Source organism: Apteryx rowi, unplaced genomic scaffold, assembly GCF_003343035.1.
Source record: "Apteryx rowi isolate R43461 unplaced genomic scaffold, aptRow1 scaffold_168, whole genome shotgun sequence".
NCBI classification, from domain to species: domain Eukaryota; kingdom Metazoa; phylum Chordata; class Aves; order Apterygiformes; family Apterygidae; genus Apteryx; species Apteryx rowi.
In genome coordinates, this window is record NW_020447952.1 from 604,077 (window position 1) to 630,191 (window position 26,115).

General features: G+C 38.5%; 2 protein-coding genes across 9 annotated transcripts in view; one reads left to right on the forward strand and one right to left on the reverse strand.

Moving 5' to 3' along the window:
* The window catches only part of GIT2 (GIT ArfGAP 2), a 34,817-nt gene extending 15,093 nt beyond the window's left edge, over window positions 1–19,724 (forward strand). For 3 of the 8 annotated variants that reach the window (XM_026060361.1, XM_026060363.1, XM_026060365.1), the window contains 8 exons: window positions 119–261; window positions 1,068–1,217; window positions 4,853–5,101; window positions 6,534–6,623; window positions 10,402–10,484; window positions 10,606–10,788; window positions 15,839–15,902; window positions 16,628–19,724. In XM_026060361.1, coding sequence (XP_025916146.1) covers window positions 119–261; window positions 1,068–1,217; window positions 4,853–5,101; window positions 6,534–6,623; window positions 10,402–10,484; window positions 10,606–10,788; window positions 15,839–15,902; window positions 16,628–16,840 — 1,175 coding nt within the window. In that variant the 3' untranslated portion in view covers window positions 16,841–19,724. Of the gene's footprint in view, window positions 1–118; window positions 262–1,067; window positions 1,218–4,852; window positions 5,102–6,533; window positions 6,624–10,401; window positions 10,485–10,605; window positions 10,789–12,636; window positions 12,763–15,838; window positions 15,903–16,627 lie in introns of those variants that run through there. The other 5 variants (XM_026060369.1, XM_026060364.1, XM_026060366.1 and 2 more) reach the window with 5 other exon arrangements.
* Window positions 19,725–19,992: 268 nt separating this feature from the next.
* Window positions 19,993–26,087, reverse strand: TCHP (trichoplein keratin filament binding). The gene is made up of 11 exons (XM_026060376.1): window positions 26,051–26,087; window positions 25,889–25,945; window positions 25,120–25,188; window positions 24,075–24,248; window positions 23,423–23,535; window positions 23,036–23,102; window positions 22,580–22,752; window positions 22,363–22,444; window positions 21,915–22,100; window positions 21,380–21,523; window positions 19,993–20,683 (listed from the first exon to the last, which is right to left on the reverse strand). Exons 3-11 carry the CDS (start codon window positions 25,132–25,134, stop codon window positions 20,651–20,653), a joined length of 987 nt encoding a protein of 328 aa, XP_025916161.1. The 5' UTR covers window positions 25,135–25,188; window positions 25,889–25,945; window positions 26,051–26,087; the 3' UTR covers window positions 19,993–20,650.
* Window positions 26,088–26,115: the final 28 nt, after the last annotated feature.

A 26,115-nucleotide genomic window follows, 5' to 3' on the forward strand; every position in this document is an offset into this window, starting at 1 on the left:
TTTGTGGGATTTTTGTTTGATTTTGGTTTTGTTTTGTTTTGTTTTTTAGTGTGCACTTTCACTTGTCTTCCTAACTTTGTAATACAGATTTTAAAATTATATTTTTTGATTTTTTCAGAAAATGTGGAACTGATACTGAAATCAATCAGCAATCAACATAGTAGTGAAAGCCAGGATAATGATCAGCCTGATTATGACAGTGTTGCTTCAGATGAAGACACAGATCTGGAAACAAATGCAGCTAAATCGAACAGACAGAAGGTAGGTTTAAAGTATTTATACACACACACCAAATTTTATGCATAAAGGTAATCTGAAGTCAGTAATCTTCCCCATTGTAAGGTGATTTAAAATGCATGAGTGGTCAGAAGTCTAGTGTTTTGATTACTTTTCACCTTTATTTCAGAATCATGCCTCAGTCTATAAAGTTTCTAACAAAATTAAATGTTGTGGCTTAAATTTGTTATAAATAAAATGCCCCTTTAGAAAAATAGAGCATGCCACTGAGCACATCTGGAGATAAGCTATAGACTTAATAGAACAGATGAAATAATTGAATCTACCGAAATATTGTTAATCAGTGAGTTCATTGACTTTCACAAACATTTACTGCTTCTCACTGAAGAAATATATACATCAGACCAATAGTGACCGAGTGATTTAAATCATTCCTGAAAGTAATACAGCACGGTAAAAAAAGGGGCAATAAATCCCTTTGGTTCTAGTTTCATGGTGATGTTCCCATTGGACATCTAGTAATCTGTCTTTTAGGATTTACTAGTTCTTTATTGCATTTTTTTTAAACCACTATGAAACAGTATTCTTTCACTGTTTGACATGCATGAGACAAGTGTTTTATGCATAGATGAGCTGAGTTGACTGACATCAGATTTCTTTTATAACAGTCCAAAATTATTTTAATGCATGAATGTTATTAATTTGAACTTAATTCGAACCACGATTCCTTTAAATTAAGCAAATGAAAATCTGTTGAAATCTCCTTGTCTCATTTTCTTCCAGTAGTCTGTTTCTCAATAGTGTAAGTATTTTTCTCTTACTGTTTGTAGAGCCTAGATTCAGACTTGTCGGATGGACCAGTGACAGCCCAAGAATATATGCAAGTTAAAAATGCTTTGGTGGCTTCTGAGGTAAAGATTCAGCAGTTAATGAAAGTGAACATCAACTTGAGTGACGAGCTGAGAATCATGCAGAAAAAGGTAACAAGCACAATAATGCAACTCTTTCGTTTAATAACATTTATCTTAATTTCAGTTGACCAGAATAGCACCACTGAAACTGAAGATTCAATAAACCAATATAAGGGTAGGGAGAAAACTTGAAATAAAGCTGTTTTGGAATCAGATATGAGACAACAAAGGTATATGTGTTAACCTGTGTTTTGAGTGCTTTTTTGGGGGGGGATGTTGATGATCTTACTTCACTCTGACATAACTTTTCCCAGTGATCAGACAGTTGTTTTAAATCGTGTATACTTTTGCTATCTTAGCAGTTTTCGGCACTTAGAAAGTAAGTGATAGCAGACATCATGTGTGTGTGCATGTGTGCCTGTGCGTGTAGTGTACTTTTCAACTTTTCCAGTAGATCTGCTGTTTTGTTGCATTAATAAGCCTAGCTGGAATGAGGGGAAATTAAAATCCCAATCCAGTTTTACAGCAGGAAAGAATCTGAAGTGTGGCAATATAATATCAATTCTTTTTTGCATATAAGGAAGCTAAGATTTACTTTTTTGTTTGCATTCAAATCTGTGGGGAAGTAGAATGTAAAGAATATTGTGGATTAATTTTTTTTTCTTAAAATATTCAGCATTTGGCAAACCCAGTTACTGCTTTAAACCTTCARCGTGGGTTTTCTCTAAACAAGGATAAGGTAGAGGTATCTCACACTACAAGATACTACATATAGATAGTCGTAGGGAAACAGCAAAGTGATCATTTGTGCTAAAATCCTAAATTTAAAATCTGGGCTCTAAAAAACTGTTTTAGAAGTCAGACCTTCTAATCCTAATATAAACAAGTCATGTTGTCTCTGAAAGGCCAAAAATTAGTCCTTCATGGGCAAGCGAATAAATCTTCGTAAAAATAATCATGATAGGAGCAAAAAATCAAGATGCAGTGCATGTTTAGCTTGAAGGAAGCGGAGCTTTTAGGGTTACTACTAATGTGTAAATTTGATTGCGAAAGATAAAACTGCTGAAAATGAATATGCAAAAGGCCCATTTCATCATCACTTGGGACACCTACATCTCTTGTAGGCTATCAGTTCTTGATGCTAGGAAGTGACTACAGCCCTAGAACTGGCTAGTGTGTGTGTGTGAAGTAAGATGGGCTACCAAACCATTCGTAATTTGTTTTATGCTTTACCAGTATTTGGGGTAAATTGGAATAAAAATAGATAAACCAGCCATTTTTTCTCAGTGGGGTAAGGGAGGAGTTATATCTCTATTGAACTCGCTATCCTGTCTGTCATGCTAGCTAAGAAAGGGCTGGCTACTTTCTCAAAGGGGTTCTCTTCATTAGTGTTAGAAATTCTATTTTCCAAATAATTACAAGGCTGCAAGACTTCTAATTGCAGCTGCAGAAAGCTCTCCCTGTACAGAAAGTTTGCTTAGGAGTCTTCAAGCTTTGCTATTGCGGAGGTGAACTTGTTCTGAGGGCTGCATTAGCACAAGCCAAAAATATGTATTTTTTTCCCCCTGTTGTTTTGGAGCAAAGAGGCTGATACTTTGGAGAGTGGTGGGGGCTGTTAAGCTATTAGCATCTAAAGCCAAGCTAAGTCAGTAAATGCAAATATCCTCATATGTTCAGTACCATCCTTCTGTTAAAACTGTTAGCCTTTGAGGTCTATTGGAATGACAAATAGAGAGAGGAATGTAAGACAGCTCAGGTTGTTTCTGTGGTATTTTAACAACTTGTACTGCTTAATCATTTTTCTACATCAGTTGATTTACCTTTTCAATTATATTGAGTTTCTTTAGATAGATTTAATCTTTTTCAGGAAAAAAAAAAAGATTCCTAAGGCCTATGGATTAATGAGTCTTAGTGTATTTATGTAGAATATGTTTTGAAAGATGACACAGCTGTGGCTCACTCATTTTGAAGATCAGTTGCGCTCATTTTATGTCCTGGTGATGTAGATAGCTATGGAACTTCTCTAACTTAGTTTTTAATTATGAAGAATGGATATAGCAATGCTCTATCGCAGAAGGAAGAAAGGAGAACGGCTGTATTAGCTGTATGAGGCTACTGGGAACTTCGGGACATTGTGGGAGTTCTCTGGTGGCTATTTGGAGTGAGACACCAATGTACTTGTACTGCTTCAGCAATTCTAAAGCAATAGACTTTATTCAAGAGACTGGGTCTTGGGGGTTTTTTAGGGTTTTTTATATTTATATATACATATATATATATAATATATATATTGTTTTCTAAGCACAGAGCTTATAAGCTAAAATTTCTGTCCACTTTACACATCACCTTATTAGCCAACTATGTACCTAATCTTTTGCATGCTAATTACTTGAGAAAGATGCTAATTAAAGAAAAGGCAAAGCTACACTTGATGCATGCTACTTATGAATAGATTCTTCCTAAATAAAAATGAAAATACTTTAATGGGCACTCTAACGGAAAAAAAAAAATTTTTATGCTTGCATATGTGTTTATGTACCTAGAGGCGATGAGGAGATTGGTCTGAGTTTACATTAGCTGTAACCTGAAATTCCACCAAAAAAGTTTATAAAATGTGGTGGAGGATAAGAAAAAGGAAACTGCAAAGTTGACCTATTTAATTGCCCCTAATGACAAAGTTTAAAGAAATAGCTTGACTCTTGGCTGGTCCTTGAATCTTAATACACAGAAATCTTAATACACAGTGCATCTTACTACAGAGTACATGAAAGAATGTGGAAGAAGCATAAATTATCTTGATAAAAGTCTGCACGCTCAATTCAGAGTTCTGGGAAGTGCTGCAGGCACCAGAATTTTTTGGTGGAGATAATGTTCTTGAAAGTTCATATGATGCAAAGTAAATGCAAGTAATAAATGTACAATTTCCAGATAAAAGGCCATCAGCTGTTTGAAATATACTCAATATATTGTTGGAGAATTGCTGATACTGAAGTACTTTTTACATCTTTTCTTTATGATGTGTTAATATAGCAAACTTACTCTGAGTAACTCCACATAAAAATTAGAATTTTTGCATTTTTACTATCCATCAAATGTATATAATAAAAAGCTAAAATTAGTTCTTGTTGGCTTCGTAGAAAGCAGTAGCTGATACTTTATTTTCATAAGCTAAACTCTCTTCTTGCTTTGCAAAGCAAGCTCTAGTTTTCTTTGCGCTGCCTCTGGCATCTGTGCTATAATTTTGGCATTTGCAAACTTCATGGACCTTATGTTAAAGTCCTCTTTTAAGTTCTTGTAGTGACTGCTGAAATGGATCACTCCACTTAAAAATTGTTTTGTTGGCAAGCCCTCCTCACATTTGCCTCCCCAGACAACTCAATGTATTACATGATTCACGTGCAAGTACAGTTAGGCTGGAAGAAATTGATTGTGTACTTTGAACTGCAACAATTTTAAGGTCCAATTTGACTTGCCTCCCAGAAAAAAGTGCTGCAAATCAGCACATAAATATTTAACAGATCTGGAACATAGATGTTTCTGTGCTTATACTGAGCAAATCAAGTAGTTTCTGAAAAAGAAATCGAACGCCAGCTGCTGGTAGCTGGATTACTAGTAAAGCTGACAAGCGTGTACCTGTATATTCCGTTTGCTTTTGACGCTTGCTATTAGAAAAACAAAGTCCCACTGCTAAACATTTCTTTCAGCTTCAAACGCTACAGAGTGAAAATACCAACCTCAGAAGACAGGCCACAACCAATATATATCAGGTCCAAACTGGTTCTGAATACACAGACCCTACCAACAATTCTTCCTTAAAGCGACGACCATCTGCACGGGGTAGCAGACCCATGTCTATGTATGAGACTGGATCAGGTCAGAAACCCTACCTCCCCATGGGAGAGGTCACATACCCAGAAGAAAGCATAACGAGACTACAGCCTTTCCCTCCACATGTAAGTAAAATTGCTGATGCTTCTGCATTTCTCCTTATGTTCGACTTTTCTGTCTATTCCAACTGTGCTCATATACTGGTGCTTCTCAACTGTCTGCTTCTTAGCAGATTTGAACTGTAAGAATTGTTACTGTTTGCTGTATTAACATGTCTGCAGGAGCTTGATGTTTTGAAGAGTAAAAGCTATAACAATTCCTGAATATATAAACTGAAGCTTTTGGCTTCTGCTCAGCTCTTTCTTTTAACCACAGTATATTTGCCAAATATCTATGTGTCAAAAACAGGAGGGGAGGGAAAAGTAGTATTTCAAGAAGGTAGGTATAGTTCATGGGTTTCTTTTGCGAGATACACAGGCATGTGCCTATTTGTGGAACTTTAGAACCTCCTTTCAAAAACAAAATAAAATTGAATATAACTTTTTTCATTAGGCAACTCTTTCTTATTCTGAGTTGGTGAAACCTGCGACTGAAGACAGTTTAGACCTGTTAGCTGAACAGATTCTTCTGGATTAGTATTCTGGATTAGTATTTTTCTGTATAGGGTACTAATAGGGGAGAGGGAGATCTGAATCAGCCACAAGGATTCTGCACTGAGGTGCTCACACTGTAGATAAGTGGCCCAACACGCATTAGTGCTTATTAAAGTTAACTTTTGTGGCAACTTTTTAAATTGCCTTGCGAGAAGGAATATGTGACAGTATTTCCTGCAAGCACATATTTAGCATTTGGGGATTGGTTTCAGTGTGTTCTCTGTTGATAGCACTATCTTGTATTCCCCTGCCACATGAACATTTAAGCCCTTTAAAACATATTTGGAAGTTAACATTTCTTGCCTGACATGGGGGAGAGCAAATGTTCCATGAACATCCCAAAGAAAACAGTGAGTGCCAACAGGAGTAGTGCACCAGGGAACTGGTGCAGAAATCTTAATTTTTTTTTTTTCCTTCAGTTGAATTAATAAGAACTCTAAACTAAATGAAATCTGTATCATTCTAAATGAAGTTGGCATGTCAATATGAAGGCGGTTCTGGCAGCAAGAAGTGTAAGAATTCTTCTGTATGTGGCAATGTAGGCAAAACATGATATCACTTTGTATAAGTCTTTTACATTTCTCATTTGGTTTTGAATTTGGATAGTTAGCAATAGTAGTTCTAAAGCATTGATTTGTTCTGTGGAGATTGGTTAATTTGGTATTATGGTGAATGTATTTTTTTCACTGTGGAATTTGGCACCTCTAGAATATCAGTGTTACAATTATAATGAAGTCAGTTGTGTTTCGAAAGAATTAAGTCCACTCAACCTCAGCCAAGTTCTCAGTATCATTCTTGCTTTATGTCATCTCCTTGGTTTTAAGAATGTTCCTTTATTTCACTTCAGAGTTATTTGTGTTTTGTTTTTGGTTTTCCCGAGTGTTTTTTTCTTTCCCATTTTTAGATCGGGAGGAGTGCGTTTGTGACCTCCTCTTCATCTCTACCTTCCTTCCCCTCCACGCTTTCCTGGTCAAGGGATGAAAGCACACGAAGGGTTAAGTACCTTCCCAATTAGTCTTTTACCTGGAGGAGGTGGCAATCATCCAAAAAGCCCTTATGCCTCTATCCTTTCCCCTTTATGCTAACTAGCCTTCATGCCTGCATGAAGCAGCATTTCATCATTTCGGTTTCTTCTGCCACATACTATGGATACTTGCCTCTCTCTAACTTCACAACAGCTAAAATCTTCAGCATTTAACACCATGCACAAAGTTGCTCCAAATCACTTGTTCAACTGCATAACACTGAAAACAATCAGAAGACAAGCTGGCTGCTGTTTAAAAAGTAATTTGGTAGGCACTTTATTGATGTTTCATAAGCCAATATATAACTTTTCCTACTGACTAAAATGCATTGCATGAGGCACAGGTATGCTCACTGGGTCCTAGCTTTAAAGCCTGCTTTCTTTGGGGGCTGTCAGTTTGCATCCAATCCGGAATGGTATTGATTGACAGTTTGTCTTACAGATGTTCATTAGTTTGTCTGAAGTGAGTTCTTCAAGCGTCCAAATGGATAACTATTTAGATTGCCCACCAGTTCGTTTAATATCAGCTAGCCTGCTTTCTGCTTACCTTGAGGGACAAAAGACTGAAAGGGCATGGAAATTGCTTTTAGCAAGACTCCTTTCAGGTTAAAATTGAAGATATTGTGAAAGCGTATAAAGGAAGTTCATACTTGTGTTCCATGAGGATCTGCAAAACTTGTTCTTCAGGTCTTTGTTAGTCACTATACTGACTTTAGGAAGAAAAATTGCTGTATTACTGGGAAGCATTGAGTCCATTCTATATGGTCGTGTTATCTCAAAGACACTGTCTTTGTTGCAGCCTCGTACATGAGCTTTAGCTATTTAAAGAAGCTTTATCCAGCTTATTACACTTTTCTAAATGTTCTCTTTTGATGTAGTGGGACATTTAAATCTAGTCTTATTCAAGTTCATTTGCTAGAAGTGAGCATAAAATGCCACCTCACAAAAGGACAAATTTAGTGTAGCTAGCAAGGTAAACAGTTTTAGACTAGTCTGTTTGCGACAGACAGCTTCTTAGCAGGCTACATTTTGTTTGGGATCCTAGAAATAATTACAAGCTACATATTCAAAAGAACGCAAAAGCACATTACATTTGCAGCTCTAGAATAACTTCTGGTTTGGGCTGTGGAAGGGCGATGGCTGTAATGGATCCAGAGTAGGCTCAGTTTATCGTGTCACAGACAAATGAATTTCTGAGATGAACGGCCCGATAGCTTTCTCCACTGCTGTTTGACTGACCTGGAGTACCAGCTTGCACTGTGGCAGAAAGTACCCCTCAGTCATCGGTGAGCTGGCTGCATTTTGAGGACTTTATGACTAAACATCTTTAACTGTGAAGCAAACATCAATACAAGATTCTTTGGGGTGTTCTTAGATTTTTATGGCTCACTTCATACAAAATTATGAGTAGCTTATACCCATTTTGGTGTATTATTATACATTAAAAATTTAAACTTTGCTTATTTTGCACTAAAACAAGGCTTTCCCAAGGGCAAACTTAAAAGAGAAAAATATTCTTATTTCTTTGCAAGACTTAGCTAATTTTGAAAAGATCTTTAAGAAAATTTCTCCCTTTTAGTCTTAGTATAATGAATCAGTACTGTCTCATTCTGTTTCTTGGACATTGCAGGGTCTCTAATCAGATTTTACTATATAACAGAGATTTTTTTCAAAAGCCCGTCTGTGGGTTTAAATATTGAACGGTCATACCTCTGGCCTCTTTCCCTCAGCATAAAATCCCTTTAATTCTTGTGCCACCAGTTTATTTTGACTGTATAGTGTTTGGAGACATCAATTTAGGAAATATTAGATTTACAAGGAGTGCTAGATAATAAAAATTTTAAGTGAATGTCCTTCTGCTTAGTCAAATGTGAATCTGGGTTTGCCTGCAACTGGTATCAATACTATGTTTTTAAACTATGGTGGAACCTAGAAACTTGAGAGATTTTTTTTTTTTTTCCTTCAAGCATACACTGATTTTATTGCTGTATCAAAATCCTGTTTTCTTAGTTCATTGTTGTATTTGTATTTTTGACCATAACATACAGCATTGCCATTCATCATACTGTTCTCCATTATACATCTGGGAGAAGGGAAAGGCCAGAAGCTGCATGTAATAGTTTTGTATCTTCGCTGTTTGTCACTTTTTAGGATTGGTCTTTGCTATCTTGAGAGATGATTCAAAAAATGCAACTTTTTTTTTCTTCTTTGCAAAATAACTTTAAAATGGATGGAAAGTGCTCATGTTACAAGTGCTTCAGACCGAAGATCTGTTTTTGTTTTTTTTTTTTTTAACATTAAATGAGTGCATAGCAAATGGAATGGGCCTTAACCAATGAAAAACACTTCCTGTTCACACTCCTCATCTTTCCTCAAGACAAAAATATTGTCCTGACTGTACGTGTCAGGGATGCTAACTGAAGACATCCTTTACAATCTAACACTTGAGATTCCCTTGATCTTTACTTCAGAGTTTCTGTAAAGCTCGAAGGGTGGTTCTTCAGCTGGGATCGCAGAAGACCCTGTTAGGTGAGCAGTGCAGTCTGTGAATTAGGCTGGAGCTGGGGGGATGCCAGGACTTATTAGGCTTAGCAGAGGGACCCGTATGTAGAGTGACACCAGTGTGCCGTACTTGCAAATGGACGAGCTGCAGTAGGCACTTCAGGTGAGCTTTGCAATTTAAGACTAGAGCAGGCAGGTGCGTGGTGACCCTTGGYCTGGCCTCGCGTGGGAATGTGCCTCCAAGGGTCTTGAACTGAAAACTGATGTGAATTTTGGACATGGGCCTAACAGTAGGTATCCATAGCATAAGCCTGGAGGATGTATTGCCAGGATATAAACTGTACAAGGAGGCCAGCTGAGGTCAGAGAAGGGAGACTAGCACTACCTGTGAGAGCTTGCCGACGGGCAGGGGTATGGTAGGATCTGCAGGGTACTATTCCAGAGCTGTCATGACTAAGTGTGCTCACTTGTGTTAACAGCCCTCTGGGAGGGGGAAAAAAAGTCATGATAAAGGTAGTTTAGAAAGAAATAAGCAACATCACCCCCTTACACATGGATCAGATGCTTTACTGGGAAGCGTAGAACTGGTCTGCTGAGGGTTATGAGGTAACTGACTCTCTAACATCGTGCTTCTGAAAAAGCATCATTGCTCGGGGCATTGAACTGGGTGGCACGCTGGTTCCACGTGTGGTTCCTAGGTCACTCCGTATTATTGCCCCTTTTGAACGTCAAGTGAAAGGGAGAGCAGGAGAGCATTGGTGCTCAGATGGCAGGTTCTGTGAAAGCTGAAGGACTCTTTCTTTTTAGAACTGCTGATGAAAGCTTGGAAAAACATATTCTCTAATACAGATCTGATTTGTACTTTAGGGAAGAATTTCTCATTAAAGAGGTAATATTTAACTAGGGAGCTAATGAATTTCTTGTTTTGGAAGAAGAGAACGGCCTTTGGTATCACATTCATTTCAGTGCTGCTGTTGTATGTATGCTGTAAGCATACTAAGCATCAGAGTCTATTGGGTAAAAACAGGAAAAAAATAAATCCCAGCTGAAACAACAGTAGCTGGAAGTGTGTGAATGAGTAACCTAGAATTGAGCAGTGAATAATGATAGGGGTAGACTGAGCTTGAAAAATAAGACTGGTACAGAAACTTTTATGCAAAAGAACAAACCAATGTACACAGAATGTATCACTGAAAAAGATCTTTATTTTAAGCACAATACTTAAATAAATCTTTATTTGTTGTAGGCATCGAAGTTAGAAAAGCAGAATAGCATGCCTGAAAGTGACTATGATAATCCCACCACCAGTTTGGAGCTGGATGAGGCAGGGTAGGTCTGGTGACACATAGAGCTAATGCTTGTATCTTTGCAATATCAAAAGACATAGAATTATTTAAACAACAATAAAATTCTGTACCGCAGTGACAATGTCAATATTATTCTTTTCCAGGTCAGGTAGAAAAGGAAGGCAGAGGAGTGTCATTTGGCAGGGGGAAGGGTCTATCCCTGAAGATACTGATACGGCCCCCAGTTCCAGTTTGCCCAGTACAGAAGATGTGATTCGGAAGACTGAACAGATCACTAAAAATATTCAGGAGCTATTGCGGGCAGCACAAGAGAACAAGCATGACAGGTAAGTGATGAGTTCCTTGAGAGTTCTTGAGTTTACGAGAAAATTAAGAAGATTAAGTGTTTTCAAAAGTACAAACAACATCACATATATTTATGCCTGGAGATACTGATTTCATGCATATGAAATATGTAGGTCCCTGGTGCTTTTTGGGTATATTGGAACTAGTACTGCAGGGTGAGTGCAGAGGAGAGTGAACAGGCACAGTCTGTGGAAACAACACCTTCCTGTCTGAAAAACCAATACAGTTCTCTGGAAATAGACTGTGGCTGGAGCACTGTCTGCTACTGACCTGCCTATCCTACATGGAAGTAGTACAGGGATGGGGGGGAGCACTGGGAAGCAAGACTCTTGCGAAAGACCCGCTGCAAAATGCAAGCGTGTAGTGTAAGTTTTTAAGATTCAAGTCAGATGAGTATCTCAGAGAACTCAGTTGCTTTAGGTAAGAACTCCCAAAAGAAATGTGATTGTAATACCGAGTCTTATTTCAGGAAAAATTTTCAAAGGCAGGGAGAATTTGGCCTTCATACTGAAATATTACTTCTCATTCTGGCTACGTTTATGTTATCTCTAATCTGCTGTCATGGTGACTTTTGTCTTGTATGGGTGTGGGGGGGGTTGCTTTGTTTTGTTTTCTTTTTTTAGAAGGAAACAGATAATGTGCCAGCAAAAGCTATTTTGAACTATTAGGTTTAGACACAGAGATAACTTGGTAAGTAGGTGACTGTTTATCAGTATGTCAGTGAACACTCAGCTTGAGCTCCCTCATGTAATCTGTAACCAAACCTAACAGTTAATTTTGCTGAATAGCCACGAGCAAGTGCTAGTGACATTGTCACTACCTAATCGTCAGGTGTTTTCCTACATAGCTTTTAAGAAGACTATAAATAGTAGTTAGGTCTTCCTATGTATGAATGTATTTTAGTTCTGAACAGTTTTGGTCTCCAGAAAGCTTGCAGACTAGCAGTTCTTACGTTTGAACTGCTGTTCCTCTTTCTGATCCCAAGACCCATACAATTCTTTGCCTGTTAAAAGTGGCTGGTGATTTTTGTTAAACCCTTATTTCCTGCATTATTGAGAAAGATGGACAACAATGGGGCTCTTTTGTTCTGTATTTTTTCCGTTCTTGTACTCTTCTATTTTTAGAAGGCACAGTGCACGACCTCTCGTTCTGAAACTGAATGGAGAGCTCCAGAGCGTGTTTCTGATAAGCTCGTTGCCCTTGTCCATGACTTTTTCACTGACATCCTTTGATGCTTGCTTGCTTGTTCCTTTAAGATCACAATGAGAAGCAATAGTAAGAGACGTTTCAAATGAGTTTGATTGTTTATGTATGTCACCATTTATGGAGTTCAGATTAAAAAAATAAATCATTGAAAGATGCAATGCAGCATAACTAGGTTTTTGCTGTTGAATTGACTAGATTGTTTAAACAACCTGTTTTGTTCTCTTTGTTTTTTTTCCTCTTCTGTACCACGAGTAGTGTGTTCGTATTTAAATGACTAGACCTACAGAACACTAAGCTGTGAAACTATAGTTCTTTGTTTTCCTAATCTTTGGCTTTGTCTCAGTGGGCCAAGAATTACTTAGCATGCATGGAGCGTACGAGACAGAATGAGTAGGTTTGTTCTACCATTCTCCTCCAGCATTAGGAGAACACTTCCTTAGCAAAGCGAGATATTCAGTACTATTTAAGATGTAATCATATGGCTTCCAAACTTGTGTTGGGAATGTTATAGATAATCGGACAGTAATAGATGATATTCTTGCATCATTTTATTAATGAAACACCTTCTTCCTTTTTCTTCTCACTTTTTTTCTTCCCTTTTCTGTGCTCAACTGGCCAAGTAGACCATTAGAGCGTGCAGGCATGCTCAAGCTCAGACATAGCCTCGGCTGTTTCAGTACGCTGGTTCCCTGGGCTGAGAGAGCTCCCCTGCAGCCTTTGACCATCCAGCAGCCTGATCCTACCTCCTGGTACTCTGGCCTCTGTCCCTGCCTTCCAGGCACAGTGTCCTTTCTCTTTCTCTCTGCTGCCTCTTTCCCTCATGCACCATCTGCACAGGGGTCGTTGAAGGCTATGCATGAAATGCTTTGAGTGATGAAGAAATTGCAGATAGCAAGTAGAGAGAGTTGTGGACCAGTAAGAGTGCCCATTCAGCTGAAGCTCCTAGTATTGATTTACTGGGGAACAGAATCATAGCCTAGAAATTGCAACTGTCTCCAGTTTAAGAGATTCTCCTGTCTCCATTCTGTATTGTCTGTCAATATAAATTAACTTATGACAACTAATAGCACAGTATGCTGTTGCTGGTTTTGATGCTGTTGCAAAAATAGCAGAATTTTCATGGTCCCCAACATGCAACATTCAAACCTTGCAGTGTAGGCCTTTAACTGTTTATATAGCTAGTGTGTTAAACAAGAAGATAATCTCTATCTTGGATCAATGAAGAAAGACTTATATGTAAAATGGTTATACCAGTGTCTTTCACCTTGAGCAAAATATTGTTTATTAATGCCTAAAATGCAACCAAATTTAAACATTCTTTAAAAGAGAACTTTTCAAGTTCTAACCCCAAACATTACTGCCAGTGATAAATATCAAAATCAGAGGAAGAGGTTACCTCAAGTCTTCAGTTATTGTTGATGATGGATTTTTGTTTTCCTCCAAGCTATCACTACTTGAATATCTTCCTAATGTCTTACTGAAATGTGTGTGGACTTATCAAACGTGTCAGCTTATTTAATGAGTGTGCAGTGTATAGGCTAAAATAACGCCATTCCTCTGAGGCATGCCAAAAACTTGGCAGCAAAGCCAGAGAACTGGAGAATGTGTTATGAAATATGTATCTCTAATACAAGTTCTCTTTCATTCAAGTAATTCTTACAGTTTTTTCCACGCTGTTAGTGGAGGGTTTAACTAGCAAACAGGTTTTTATGTGAGTTAAGGTACTGTTAAGTGTGTCTTCCAGGGAGCAAATTGTTAACTCAATAGCAGAAAGGGAATTACAGTGAACTTGAAGTATAAAGAGATCTTCTTCCACTTTTAGTTATTTGAAAGGACTTGTGATTTGAGACATACGGAAGTACTCCCTTTTTTAAAGCAATTTTTCCTGCATCGCCCAAATGACCCCAGTGTGTTGCTTCCTTTTCAGTGCATTTGTAACTGATGTATTTTTGCACCTTTGGTATTGCAAGATAAATGCATATCATTTGATTGTGGGTTTTTTTTTTTTTCTTTCCTTCTTTTTTTTGCTTGAAAGGGCAATGATGTATCATAATCAATAGATGCTGAATATTTTTCTGGTATGCTACTGCTTTGTGATTTTTTTACCTTAAGATTGCACTGTGTTAACTAACTTATAATGTTGAAGTTGAGTCTTTAAAGCTTAAAAACGAGTCTTTTGAAATTAGACTTTTGACAGACCATACTAATGGAATGCTTCACAAAAACTTATGGTCAATAGTTTTAAGATGTATTTTGAACAAACCAATTTTCATTTGGTATATAATTAAGAAGTGAAATCTGTGAGGACTAATGGAGTCTGTAGTGATTTCATTAGTTATCACTTTTTAACTCAATAGCTTTACTGAAAATTTAGCCTAAAATGTACACACTGTGAAAGTAGTTCGTAGTTTGGAGATGCAGGTATTTGTAAGCTGCTGTATGARCATTGTGCGTTGTTCGTTCATTGTGTTTAAATTCATCAGAGAAGACAGCTTGGCTTTCTTCGGTTACCTTTATATGATGTTTTACCTTTAGTTAAACTTTACCAAAAAAGCAAGGTATGAATTCTCTATTGGAAGCTTTGCATACACCATTCGCAGTAGGTGTCCTGCCTATCGATTTGTGAAAGGGAAAAAGGGGAGCTGCATGCATAACGCTGCATTCCTGACTTACACTGAAAATGGACTGATATAGGTATGGAAATGAATGTTCTTGCAGTTGGGATGTGTCCTTAGGCTGCATCTCTGCAACAAACTAAAGAACGCTTTAGGTCCAGCTGTCGACCCCAGAGAAACACGTTTCTTAGAGAGATCATTCAAAGTTTAGCTGAGAAATGATGGGTTAAAAGCTTACAGAGGTCAGACTTCAGATCTTGCTGCCAAGTGTTTAGAATATAGTTTTTTGGKTTTATTCTTTTTTGGTAACATAATACAAAGAAGTATTTTTTTAAAAGACTTCTACTTTGTAACTTACCCATGGAAAATAAGCGCAGGAAAGTTTTCTGTATTGCTTCAGAGAGATAGACAAGACGGTCCTATAAATATCTGCTCTTGAGTCTTTAAATATTTTTGTTAACTGTTTGGATGGCAAAAATTCAATTCTGAAACATAAAATCATTTGAAACACCTTTGGTTTCTTTAACTCTTTTTCAGACATTACAGGATATTTGTAGTTGCATAGATCCTTAACAGTCTAAATACTTTTTTGTAGAAAGTTTCTTTGTTCCTAAGTACCTCTGCATCACCATATTTTGTATAAGTGTCTTCAAACTGCAGAATCTTACTTTACTTTGTGCCTGACTTACATGAATCAATTTACTTGTGCATGCTCTCACATACATAACAGTAATATGTTGATCCTACGCAGACTGAATAGAACAATCTGAGCAACTTTCTGCAGCCACTTAGAGACAAATTGTAGCATTTGAATCATTTTTAGGAAATGCCAATGTATGAATTAATGTGCAGTTAGTATTTGTAGACATGTGTTTCCATAACTGAGTACAAATTGAGACTTTTTTCTGACAATATTTGGTATAACAGGTGTGGACGGTTATTCCTTCAAACAAACTTTGATCAAAGACAAATCAAAATAGAAGAAATAACTATTTATTAAGGTTTTTTTTTCTGAAGTCATATAGTATGGTTATATACAAGCTTGTGCTGCAGTGTACAAGGGAGTGTTTAAGGAGGAGACACTAAGCTTCACCATAGTGTGTTTAGGTTTTTGTGACTCAGTTGTTTGAGGGAAATAGTCACTGACTAGTGAAATCGAAAAGGAAAGAGAGTCTTTACATGTAGAATAATATGTTGCGTTTTTTTGCAGCTATATACCATGCTCCGAGAGAATACATGTGGCAGTAACAGAAATGGCAGCCTTGTTTCCAAAAGTAAGTGCCTTTTAGTGTTAAAACTAATTTGGCTTTTTTTTTTCTCTTTGTTAGTGAATTTTACTGCAGTAAATGAAAACCAAAACCAGAAGGTAGGAAGAAATGACTAGGTATTTTTGTCAGGTGTTGCATCTTTGTATTTATTACCAYGCTGATTGGAAAGGGTTAATCTGTGAATCCAGGCCCTAAAGCTGAAAGTTCAAAAGTAAAATTTAAAAAGTACAATTTAAAAAGTACATGCAGTTCCCCTAAAACTGGAGGCAAAACGGGCACAAACTGCAACACRGGAAGCTCCATCTGAATATGAGGAAAAACTTCTTCACTGTGAGGGTGATGGAGCACTGGAACAGGTTGCCCAGAGAGGTTGTGGAGTCTCCTTCTCTGGAGATATTCAAAACCCGCCTGGACGTGATCCTGTGCAACRTGCTCTAGGTGACCCTGCTTGAGCAGGGGGGTTGGACTAGATGATCTCCAGAGGTCCCTGCCAACCTCAACCATTCTGTGATTCTGTGAACTTGTTTTATCCACTCCTACCCCATATCTGTGATTGTAGTGATTGCTCATAACATCTCATACAGCTCAGAGAGAAGTCCCAGAAAGCACAGAGCCCTAGCAGCAGATGTCCTATATTAAAGAACATTTGTTCACAACTGCTGGCTAATTAAAAGTGATCCTAAAACAGTTTTGTTCTGTCATCTACTTCAACTTTTTCTTTCCCTTCCCAGAAACCCAAATCTGAACTAGTAAGGACTTCATTGCGTCTGCTGACATCTAGTGCCTACAGACTCCAATCTGAATGCAAAAAAACCCTTCCTGTGGAGACCTGCCCTACCACAGACATCCAGCTGGTCACCCAGCAAGTTATCCAGTGTGCATATGACATTGCCAAGGCTGCTAAACAACTGGTTACCATCACAACCAAAGAGAACAACAACTGAGTCGCACTTGATTTTTTTAGTCTTGTTTTTTTAAAGGTTGACTTTCAAATATAGGTGTGGAACTATTCAAATTTTTACTAGAAAACTAAAGGGGCAAAAAACTTTTTTAATTCAGTATTATTTTTGCATGTTTTCTAACAATTTTAATGATTAATTTAACCCACTGCCTTATTTTGTGCCTGTGTTGCCAGTTTAGTTACAGATAATAGCATGTTGCAAATAGCTGTTGAGCCAATATCGCATACCAACATTGTATCCAGCTCTTATAAGAGATTTCCTTAGGGCCATATTCTGCTTTCGGATATTGCTTGCACAACTCCCGTTGAAGTCAGCTGCACATATCAGAGGGCAGAATCTCGCCTTTGCTCTGTACATCCTGGAGCCTCGCCTGCAGTGAAACCAGGCTCTGGAGGCTCCAGAACATAACTGCTAAACAGCAGAAAGAAGTTTTGTAGTCCTTCTGCTAACGGAATACGGACTGAGTATTATCTGTTCCCATATCAACTGTTGTGCAATAATACATTTCTAGTCTGCTGAAACAATAGTAGTTGTGGGCATCTGAGCTTACTAAATGTAACTATACAAGGTCTTTTGTCACTTTATCTGTTTTGGAAGGAATTTAAAATTTAATAGTTATTTCTTTTAGTTGTCACTATGCCATTAATATATATGTTTGATGTTACTTTAGGGCATTAGTGGTTAAAATATTATCCTTTGTTTCTGATTTAGTAACTCATTCTGAGGTTTCCTACAGAATTTTATTACCATCTAGTGTCATCTTCAAGGCAAAATTTTGTTTGTAGCAGCATTGTTTAATATCTCTCAAGAAGCAATTTTACTGAAGATCTCTGTGATAATTATGGAAAAAAAAGAAAATTAGAAGAGTGCCAGTTCAAAGGAAGCTATGTCTGCCATAGTATATTGCCTTTGTACCTTAGTCTATCTAAATGTGAAATGTTTTTATATCCAGGAACTTTCATGCAAAGTTTTTGAAATTTTACAAGCTACATGTGGAATAACTCAAGATTAGTCACCTATCAGAAATGTAGATAGGTAACAAATGTCAGTGTATGTTTCATTTTTTTTCAATTCCTAAGTTCATAAAAATTTCCCAAAAATGTGTAAGTCCATACTCTCAAAAATGATAGTTCCTTTAGGAGTCTAAATTCCATGGAGAGTCAGTGTTATTTTGCCTCCTAACGTGTCCCCTCTGAAAGTGTGCTGTCTTTTTCAAAGAGCCTGTCACGCCAGCTTGACTGGGAGCCACTTAAAGCAGCGCTTTAGCTGAAAATCAAACTTACCAAACAGAGACAGAYGTCACATGTCAGTAGTTAATATAGGAAAGTGTTTTACCTTACCAGCTTGACCCTAGAGCTCTTTCAGTGGTCTAATGGTAAACGGCAGAAGGATCATAACGGACAGATGCAGCGCTGTTGTCTGTAGTGGGGCTGCACAACAACGAGGATGGAAGTTGATCTTATAACACTTTTTCATCTGGTCGAGTGTTGTGACAACTTTGCTCACTTTGTTGCTCTGCAGGCGTTGTGGAGTTCAGAGGAAAAAAATCTTGATTTGTTAACTGAAACGAGGGAACAGATGAGTTGTAGTCGGTTGCTTTTTCAAAGCAAAACCCCAGTAAATGAGTRTTTTGATATTTTTGATGCTACAAGATTTCATAAATCCCGCATGTCATGCCTATTTACACATAAACATGGCAAAGCTTGTGAAATGTGAAAGTTTTCCACCAAATAGAAGACCTTTCCTTGTTATAAGTAATCTTATGACTCTTTCCTCTAGTTCCAAAAATTATAGGACCACAAACTATACGTATATTGCTATAATCCCTGCCCTCTCTGTGTTAGCCAGCGGTGTAAGTGTCATCATATTGTGGTCTGTCTAAATATGTGAATATTCAGCCAGTCTTCACTGCAACACTTGATTCAGAAATGGCTATCTGCGGTTCCATAAACAGGTCTAGCATATTCTAGCCTTATTCTTTAAGGCTTTCTGGTGAAAATCTGCCATGTTTAGGTTAACAAACAAGAACTAAATTTCAGTGGTTCTTTCCTTTTAAAATCATGCTTGCGTTTGTATATACATACAAACATTGCCCAAGTGCCACAGTATTGTTGGATTCTTAAATGTTGTAAATAGCTGCCTTTTTAAAGTATTTTAAGTTTGAGGGAAGAGGGAGGGAGAGAGATTAGATGAAAACAAAGTAAATTAATCCTCTTCATGATCTGTCTTTTCTTCCTGCACTTCTGAATCCTAGAACTGTTTCTAGATTTGCAGGAATGCAGACAGGCTGGGATTAGAACTGTGGAAGACAAACACTTATAAAACTGGTTTCAGAACTATCAGTATATTTCATCACCAGTATGTAACCTCCTTTTAGGATTTTTTTCTATTAAATTGGCATAATTGAAAGGTAGAGAATGGTATTTTTGAATCTCTCAGGACATAGTTATATGCTTTTCCTTAACATATCCTTACCTGATTTCCAGTTATCAGTTGTTTAAATTTACCTCTGTGCCAAAACAAAAGCTAACTTTAACTGCAAGCCCTTGTTCTCTCTACACTAGCTACAGATTTTCTAAAATAATTGTGGAACTAAAAGAATAGTACATTAGCCCTCAAGTTATGTAGCGCTGCAGGTCAGAGGAGGCTGCAATACCTGAAACAACAAAGGTGACTTTTATTTTATGATTTGATCTCTCTTTTCCCCACCCCCCCCATCCTCTTTACAAAATGCTGCATAGGAAAGTGAAAATGCCTTTTCACAAACTTGTATTTATCAGTGTCATTCTAGCTGTACATTCTGACTTAATCTTTTGTTTACTGTATTACTATAAAAGTGCTAAAATCCTTTCAGTGTGTAAAATTATTTTGGGTTATTTGACTGCTTGTTTTGTGAAGAAAAGATATTGAAGAAGTTCCATTAGTTGAGTAAAGGCTACAGTGCTAAAACAGCATGAATGTCGGTAACACTCCCATGGCAGCATGACTTGCACACTGTGGCAGGGGGGACAGTGCACACTCGAGTCTGCTTTACCAGGGGAAATGCTTGGCCCGGGCTTAAGCTGCCATTGCCCACGATGACATCAAGGAGTCAAGTGCAATATCACTAAAACTCACACACTCCTGTGGTTGCAGCAGTTTTTTAATATAATGAAGCTAACGGTTGTTCAGCTTGCAATTATTCATTATTTGTAAAAATAAGGAAAAAAACCTTTATTGAAGTCTTCAGCACCTTCTGAAAAGGAATTGAACTGACATGTAAAGAAGTAGTGCCACAGCATTTATTATTTATCTATCATCTCACTGATTTGCAATATATGTTTGAAGCAACAGCTGGGCTTCTAGGGCACATACTGCTTTTCAGAGGCAGGAGTCTGACTTTAAATACAAAACACAACCCATAGTGCCTGAGAGTTACTGTTCTTTCATATTTTTATGACCAAACTGCAAGTTTTATTTCCTTTGCTGTTCTTCCGGTTGAATGTTTTGACTCACTGTAGCATATACTAAAATAAAACATCACAACTCCTGAACATAAAATAACTGAAGCAGTTCAGGGTGGAGTCCTAAATGCACACTCACATCTCTGAATTTATTAGAGCCAGTAGAAATTTGATCTTGTGTTCAGATAAGATATTTGAAAATATTTAGCTGTGGCCTATTTCTACTCCGTTTAGTCTTGGAGTCAYTGTAGGCTATTCCAGAACCATCATTATGTAAGGAGTTCCTTGATTCCTCAAAATTCTTTTTGTAGTATGCAAATTCATTTAGTGCTCATTCCTCAAGGAATCTTCAGGTCCACGCTGCTTTTGGATGACTGTAGAGCTAATGGGGTCAAAACAAAGAAAATCATAAATACTTTAAGGGCTCTAGAATTAATCTTCCACCATTAAGCATGCAGAGAAAGTACTTACAGTACAGAAAGTCTTTCAAGAAAAATCTATCAGTAACTTTTAAGAGTTGATTTAAGGCAATACAATCCCCTTCCACACTTCTCTGGTTCTTGTAACTACTATCTAATAAATTACTAAGAAGCTACTCTGTACAGTAGCTCATCGTTTAGGATGAAAAATGTGATCTGCTTGGCATGAGGTTTTTAAGCAGGGTAATTCATATACAGCTTAGTTTTTGGAACCAAATGTGATAGAAGAGGGAAAAATACTGAACAGCTCTGAGATGCACTGTAGCAACTGTTCTATTGTGGCTGCTAATGGCTAGAATAATTAGAATGTCATTTAAGGCAGTAGCAAAAAGTCTGCCTCAAAAAATTGAGGAAGTTATGACTTTAATCATCAGTATCAGCAAAAGAGAAAAACATTTCATGAGACAGAGCTCTAGCGTTCTGTTAAAAATAGCTCCAAGGGAAAGAATGGTTCTAGCATTCTCCTTTGGCACTATAGGGCAACTAAGRTACAGATTAGAAATAAAAATTCTGCTTTCAAGAGGATTGTCACCCTTCCTGATATGCTTAAGTGTTATGATGATGTGTAAGTATAGGATTCCCCCATTGCTGCTATTTACCCTGTTGCGATAGCCTTGCTCAGCCATGCGCTTGGCCTCTTGCTGCACTAACTCCTCACAGTGCTGCTTTATTAATCTCTCCTCTTCTTCTTCCTCTCTCTGGCGCTGCTGCTCTTCTTGTTCTTGTAAGTGGCGTTCTGTCACCTAAGGATAGCAAAGATGTGGGCTATTAAAGCTAGATCACAGACACACGGACTCGTCTAGGAAGTTGCACTTGCATTGCAAAGCAGCACTCTGTAGCAATAAGGTTTCTAAGACAACAAGGTTTAATGAGTGTACTGAACATTGTCTGCCCGGTCCTTAGCTAACGTGTTAAGGGACAAATCCACTGTGCATTTGGAAACTTCAGCAGAACTGGCTAGAGAGTCTGTTCGTCCACTTAGATTCTGAAACTTCCTTAACTGACCTCTCAGAAGCCAAGCTATTCTCTGCTATACTACTTTTCCATGTACTTTCCAGAAGCAATAGCTAAGTAAGTGTATTGCAACAGCACCTCGTATACATCTGGGGTACACACCTGAAAACTGAACCATACCTGAGCTTCCAACTCCTGTTTGCGAGCTGTCTTCAATTCCTCTTCTTGCTCTCTCTCTCGCCTAGTCAGTTCTTTGGCCTCCTCAAGTTCTTTGATCAGTTGCTCTCGATACTTTACAGACTCTTCTTGGGCCCGTCTGTTTAACTCCATCTTTTCTTGGATCTGGCGCTGTCTGCCTGCAAGGACCTTTTTGGAGTGAGGGAATTAAGGGAGAAGACATCAGTCAAGAAAGGGGTCAAACTCAGAAGCAAAACTGAAGAAATCTCAGTGTAGACAGTTAAAACAGTTCTCAGAAAATATATTAACACAAATAATAGAAAACTCTGTCCCTGGTACTGAACTAATCGACAGGGGTTTGTAATCCTCAGGACTTTTGCTTTAAGTAATACAGCTGGAATGTTGGCTTCATAGAAAGGAGAGAGACACATCATTAAAAAAAAGTCATCACCTCACTCATCAGACGATCTCTGGCCTTCTTTTCTCTTTCCCATTCTTCTTCCCTCTTTTCCCATACTTTTTTAGCTTCTTCTCTAAAGGGGAGATAAAGAATTATCTCTAAGGTTTAGCTTACAGTTCAAAAAAAATGTATACTCCATGGTCACAGACGAGCTACCCTCTACTTTAGAGAAGCACTTGATGTTTTTTTTAAGCATACATAGACTCACCTAAAAATAGTCTGTAGCTCTGCTTCTCTCTCCTTTTCTAACTGGAGTTGTTCCTCAATGACACGTTTCATCCAGGCAGCATCTGCGACAGCCCGTTCTCGTCTTGCAGACTGGAGGCGCTGATCCTCATCTTCCTTCTCAAGGAGGGCTAATAAAATTTGCCTGTCTGTCTCCTAAAGAAAAGTCGAAAGATTAACAGCAATCCAACAGGCTTAACCTGTGTGCAAGGCTTCTCCGTGTAAAAATTATCAGTGACACAGTGTCAAGGGCACGCTCAAGAAAACACTCAGCCTGGCAGCTTCTCTGTGATCTTTGTGCTCCAGCCCCCTTCACAAGCCAGGAGGGGCTTGCTGCCTAATTATCCGTAGGCATAGGAGGCAGACGCATGAAACCCAAGAAACAAGCTTCTTCAGTGCACACTATCTATAACATAAATGAAGGGGTATCTCTTCTTACCAGCTCCTCTTGTATCTGCTGGGCACGTCTCTTTAATTGGGCATTACACTGATGCTTCAAAAAGCGACTGAAAGAGGGAAAAAAAAAGAGAAAACACTCAAACTGACTCTGCAGCCCTATATTATTATATACCAATATTCAGTATTATAGGCAATAGAGGTGGAGATGCTAGCAGCTCCTGCTACTTCTAATATAAACAGAAATAAAGTAATTGCACCAACGTAATTTGCTCATTTGCTGTTCTAGGTGCTTCCATCAAAAAAACCCAAATATTTAAAACCTACCACTGCTATTTGCAGTATCTCCTCATGCAGCGAGTACTATTATTGGACACAGGAATAGATTCTATTCAAGCCCTACTGAGATGAGCTACACGCTATACTGTACCCAAGCTCCATCTTCTTTCGGTGCTCTTCCATTTGTTTCCTTTCTTCTTCTAAGTTCTCCAGCTCCCACTTCTGCTTTATTAAATTCTCTTGTTCTTCCTTCAGTTTTGTTGCCTATTATTTTAAAAAAGGAAAAACAAACAACAACTAAGAAATAGCACTTTAAAGAGCTAAGATATCCCAGAGGGAGCCTTTGTACCAGTGTTTGTACCATGTTTTACCACCAGCAGCAGGAGTGGTTCCAAGAACTTGACTCCTTTGTAAGCAATCAAAATCCTCACTGCAGTAAATATCCCACATTAAATTCACTCCTGTCTTACGGGCACATAGCACAAGAGAGACAGCGAGCAGCTCCAGCTGAGCAAAGCCTTCAGCATGAATGTATCACAGTTAGAAGTTTCTACCAATCTTTCTCATCTGATGCAACACAAAACGGTGATCACGTTTCAAGGGGAGCAAATAAAGGCTACTAGATTTCAACGAATATGGCAGTGACAAGGCAAAGGTCTACATCACTAACAGAAATGTTATCACAGCTAGCTTTGTTCCTGATGCAATCTAACAGAAACCTGGAAGGAAGAAGTCAGGTCAGTGCTGCTGTATTTGCAAGCAAAAAACCAAACTTCCTTCTCAAATGAGGGGAGACAGGTTACCTCTGTCTCCTGTAATTTCAGTTCTTTTATTTGTTGAAGTAATGCCTCTGCTTGCTTCTTCTCTTCCAGCTGGCGCTTTTCTTCCTCTTTTCTCATTCTTTCCAGTGCTTCCTTCCGTGCAATTTCATATTCATTTTCAAATCGTTTTTTCTCTTCTTGTTCAGTTGCTTCTTGCTTATCAAGCCAAAAGAAAGCATAGCATTAGAGGTTAGGCTAAACACAAAGAAACAACTTCTGGCTCAGGGAATCCACAAATCACAAATTCCTGCAAGCTGAAATGTATTTGGAGAATGTGGAACAAAATATTAGGAAAGAATATAAGGACAAAGCAAGACAACCTGATGACTGCAGTCTGAAAGGGGACATTGGACTAGACAGATCTTTAGCGGGACCCCGCACAACTCTGCTGCTACGCACAGGTGATGTGGTGTTAGTCTAATGATGTTTTGTATACAAATACACTCAGTTTCTTACAAAGACCTACATTATTATTTTCATTAGTTAACTGAAATGTTTCTGTAATTGAAGACCTTTATTATTCTTTCAAATCAAAATTATTGTATCTAGTACTTGTATATTCCAAACACCGACTTCTTGAAGTTTGGCACTCGGTTGTGTACTGCAGGTAGGTGTCAAAGATGAGCACCGAGTGCCACACAGAACCATGCAACGTGTGTTTAGCAGACACTATCACTGTCTTTTCTAGGAGACAAATAGTACGTATTTGTTAGCTAGGAATGATGACTCTTAATTAAAAGCATCCTTCCTGTTAACAACTCCTGTTGTTCTGTGGAAACCAGAACTTCCTGTTGTTATGGGAATGAGCAAGGCAACGTAAGTCATTATTTGATAACTGGTATAAAAACAACAAAGAAGCAGGCAAGTCCTCCTGTTCCTTACACATCTTATTCACGTCCTTACAGGAAGGCAAATGTCTGTGAACTACGTTAACAGGCACATACTGTAAAACATACATCTGCTCACAGATACCAGGATCCCACCGAAGACCACCAGTGACCGCAACCCCAGAGTGGTCCCAACGTACCTGCTTTTTTTGCATTAGCTGATCACCCCAAGCGTCTATTACGTGCTTCTTGTGCAGCTCTGACTCAATCTGGAGAAAACAACATATGCAGCATCACCATTAGTGCCAGCAAGATCTAGATGGGATGCTTTGGAGACCCCCCTGGCACGTCCTTAGCCCCAGAAGTCCCCATGGGATCTCCCTCTGCAGCGGCACAGATCGTCCGGCTGTCCTCAGTCTCCACCAGACTGCAAGCCGAGGCCTGATGTTGCATGTCAGTTCTGGGAAACAGTGCAGTGATACCGAAACTAGAAATGCGGCAGCTGGAGCAGGTCAGCAGAGAAAAGAGGCACTGCAGACATTTCAGGTGTAGCTCTAAAAAGCACCTAAAATAATTTACACCTGAATTTTATCCACCAAGTATAGAAAAAATGGCTAGAGCTGTACTGCTGCAAAACCTCAGAAATCTTGCTGCAAAGCTTTTTTTTTTTTTTTTAATAAGGCAGGAATCTCAAAAAAATTCGGTTACATAAGCCACAGGCACTGAAAATCCGTTCTCAGTGTCAGAACAGATTTCTCGCTGCTTTTGAAGAATACGTGCTTTGAAGTGAGTTCTTATACAGTTAAGCCATTTTACCTACTTCTTTGTCTTTTGCTTATCAGAACATATACCAACTGCTACGCTGCGATTTAAGATGAACTACAATAGTAGATACACGATGATGTTCAAATGTTAAAATCTGGTTTAGTAAGTGCAAGACAGCAGGGAATAGGAAGGAAATAACGTCACCTCCCGGAGTTCAGCATTGTTTCTCTTCCAGCGCTCATACAGCAGCTCCTCAGCAACCTGAAAACACGAGAGTCGGACTGTGTTAGAACACTAAAACCTCCCAGCCCAGCCGCTCGCTGGGAAACGCCGCGCAACAGCGCAAGCAAGGAGCGATGCCCTCACCTGCCGCCGCCGCCGCTCCCGGGCCGCCCGCAGCTCCTCGCTCCGCTGCCGCATGCCGGCGGGGC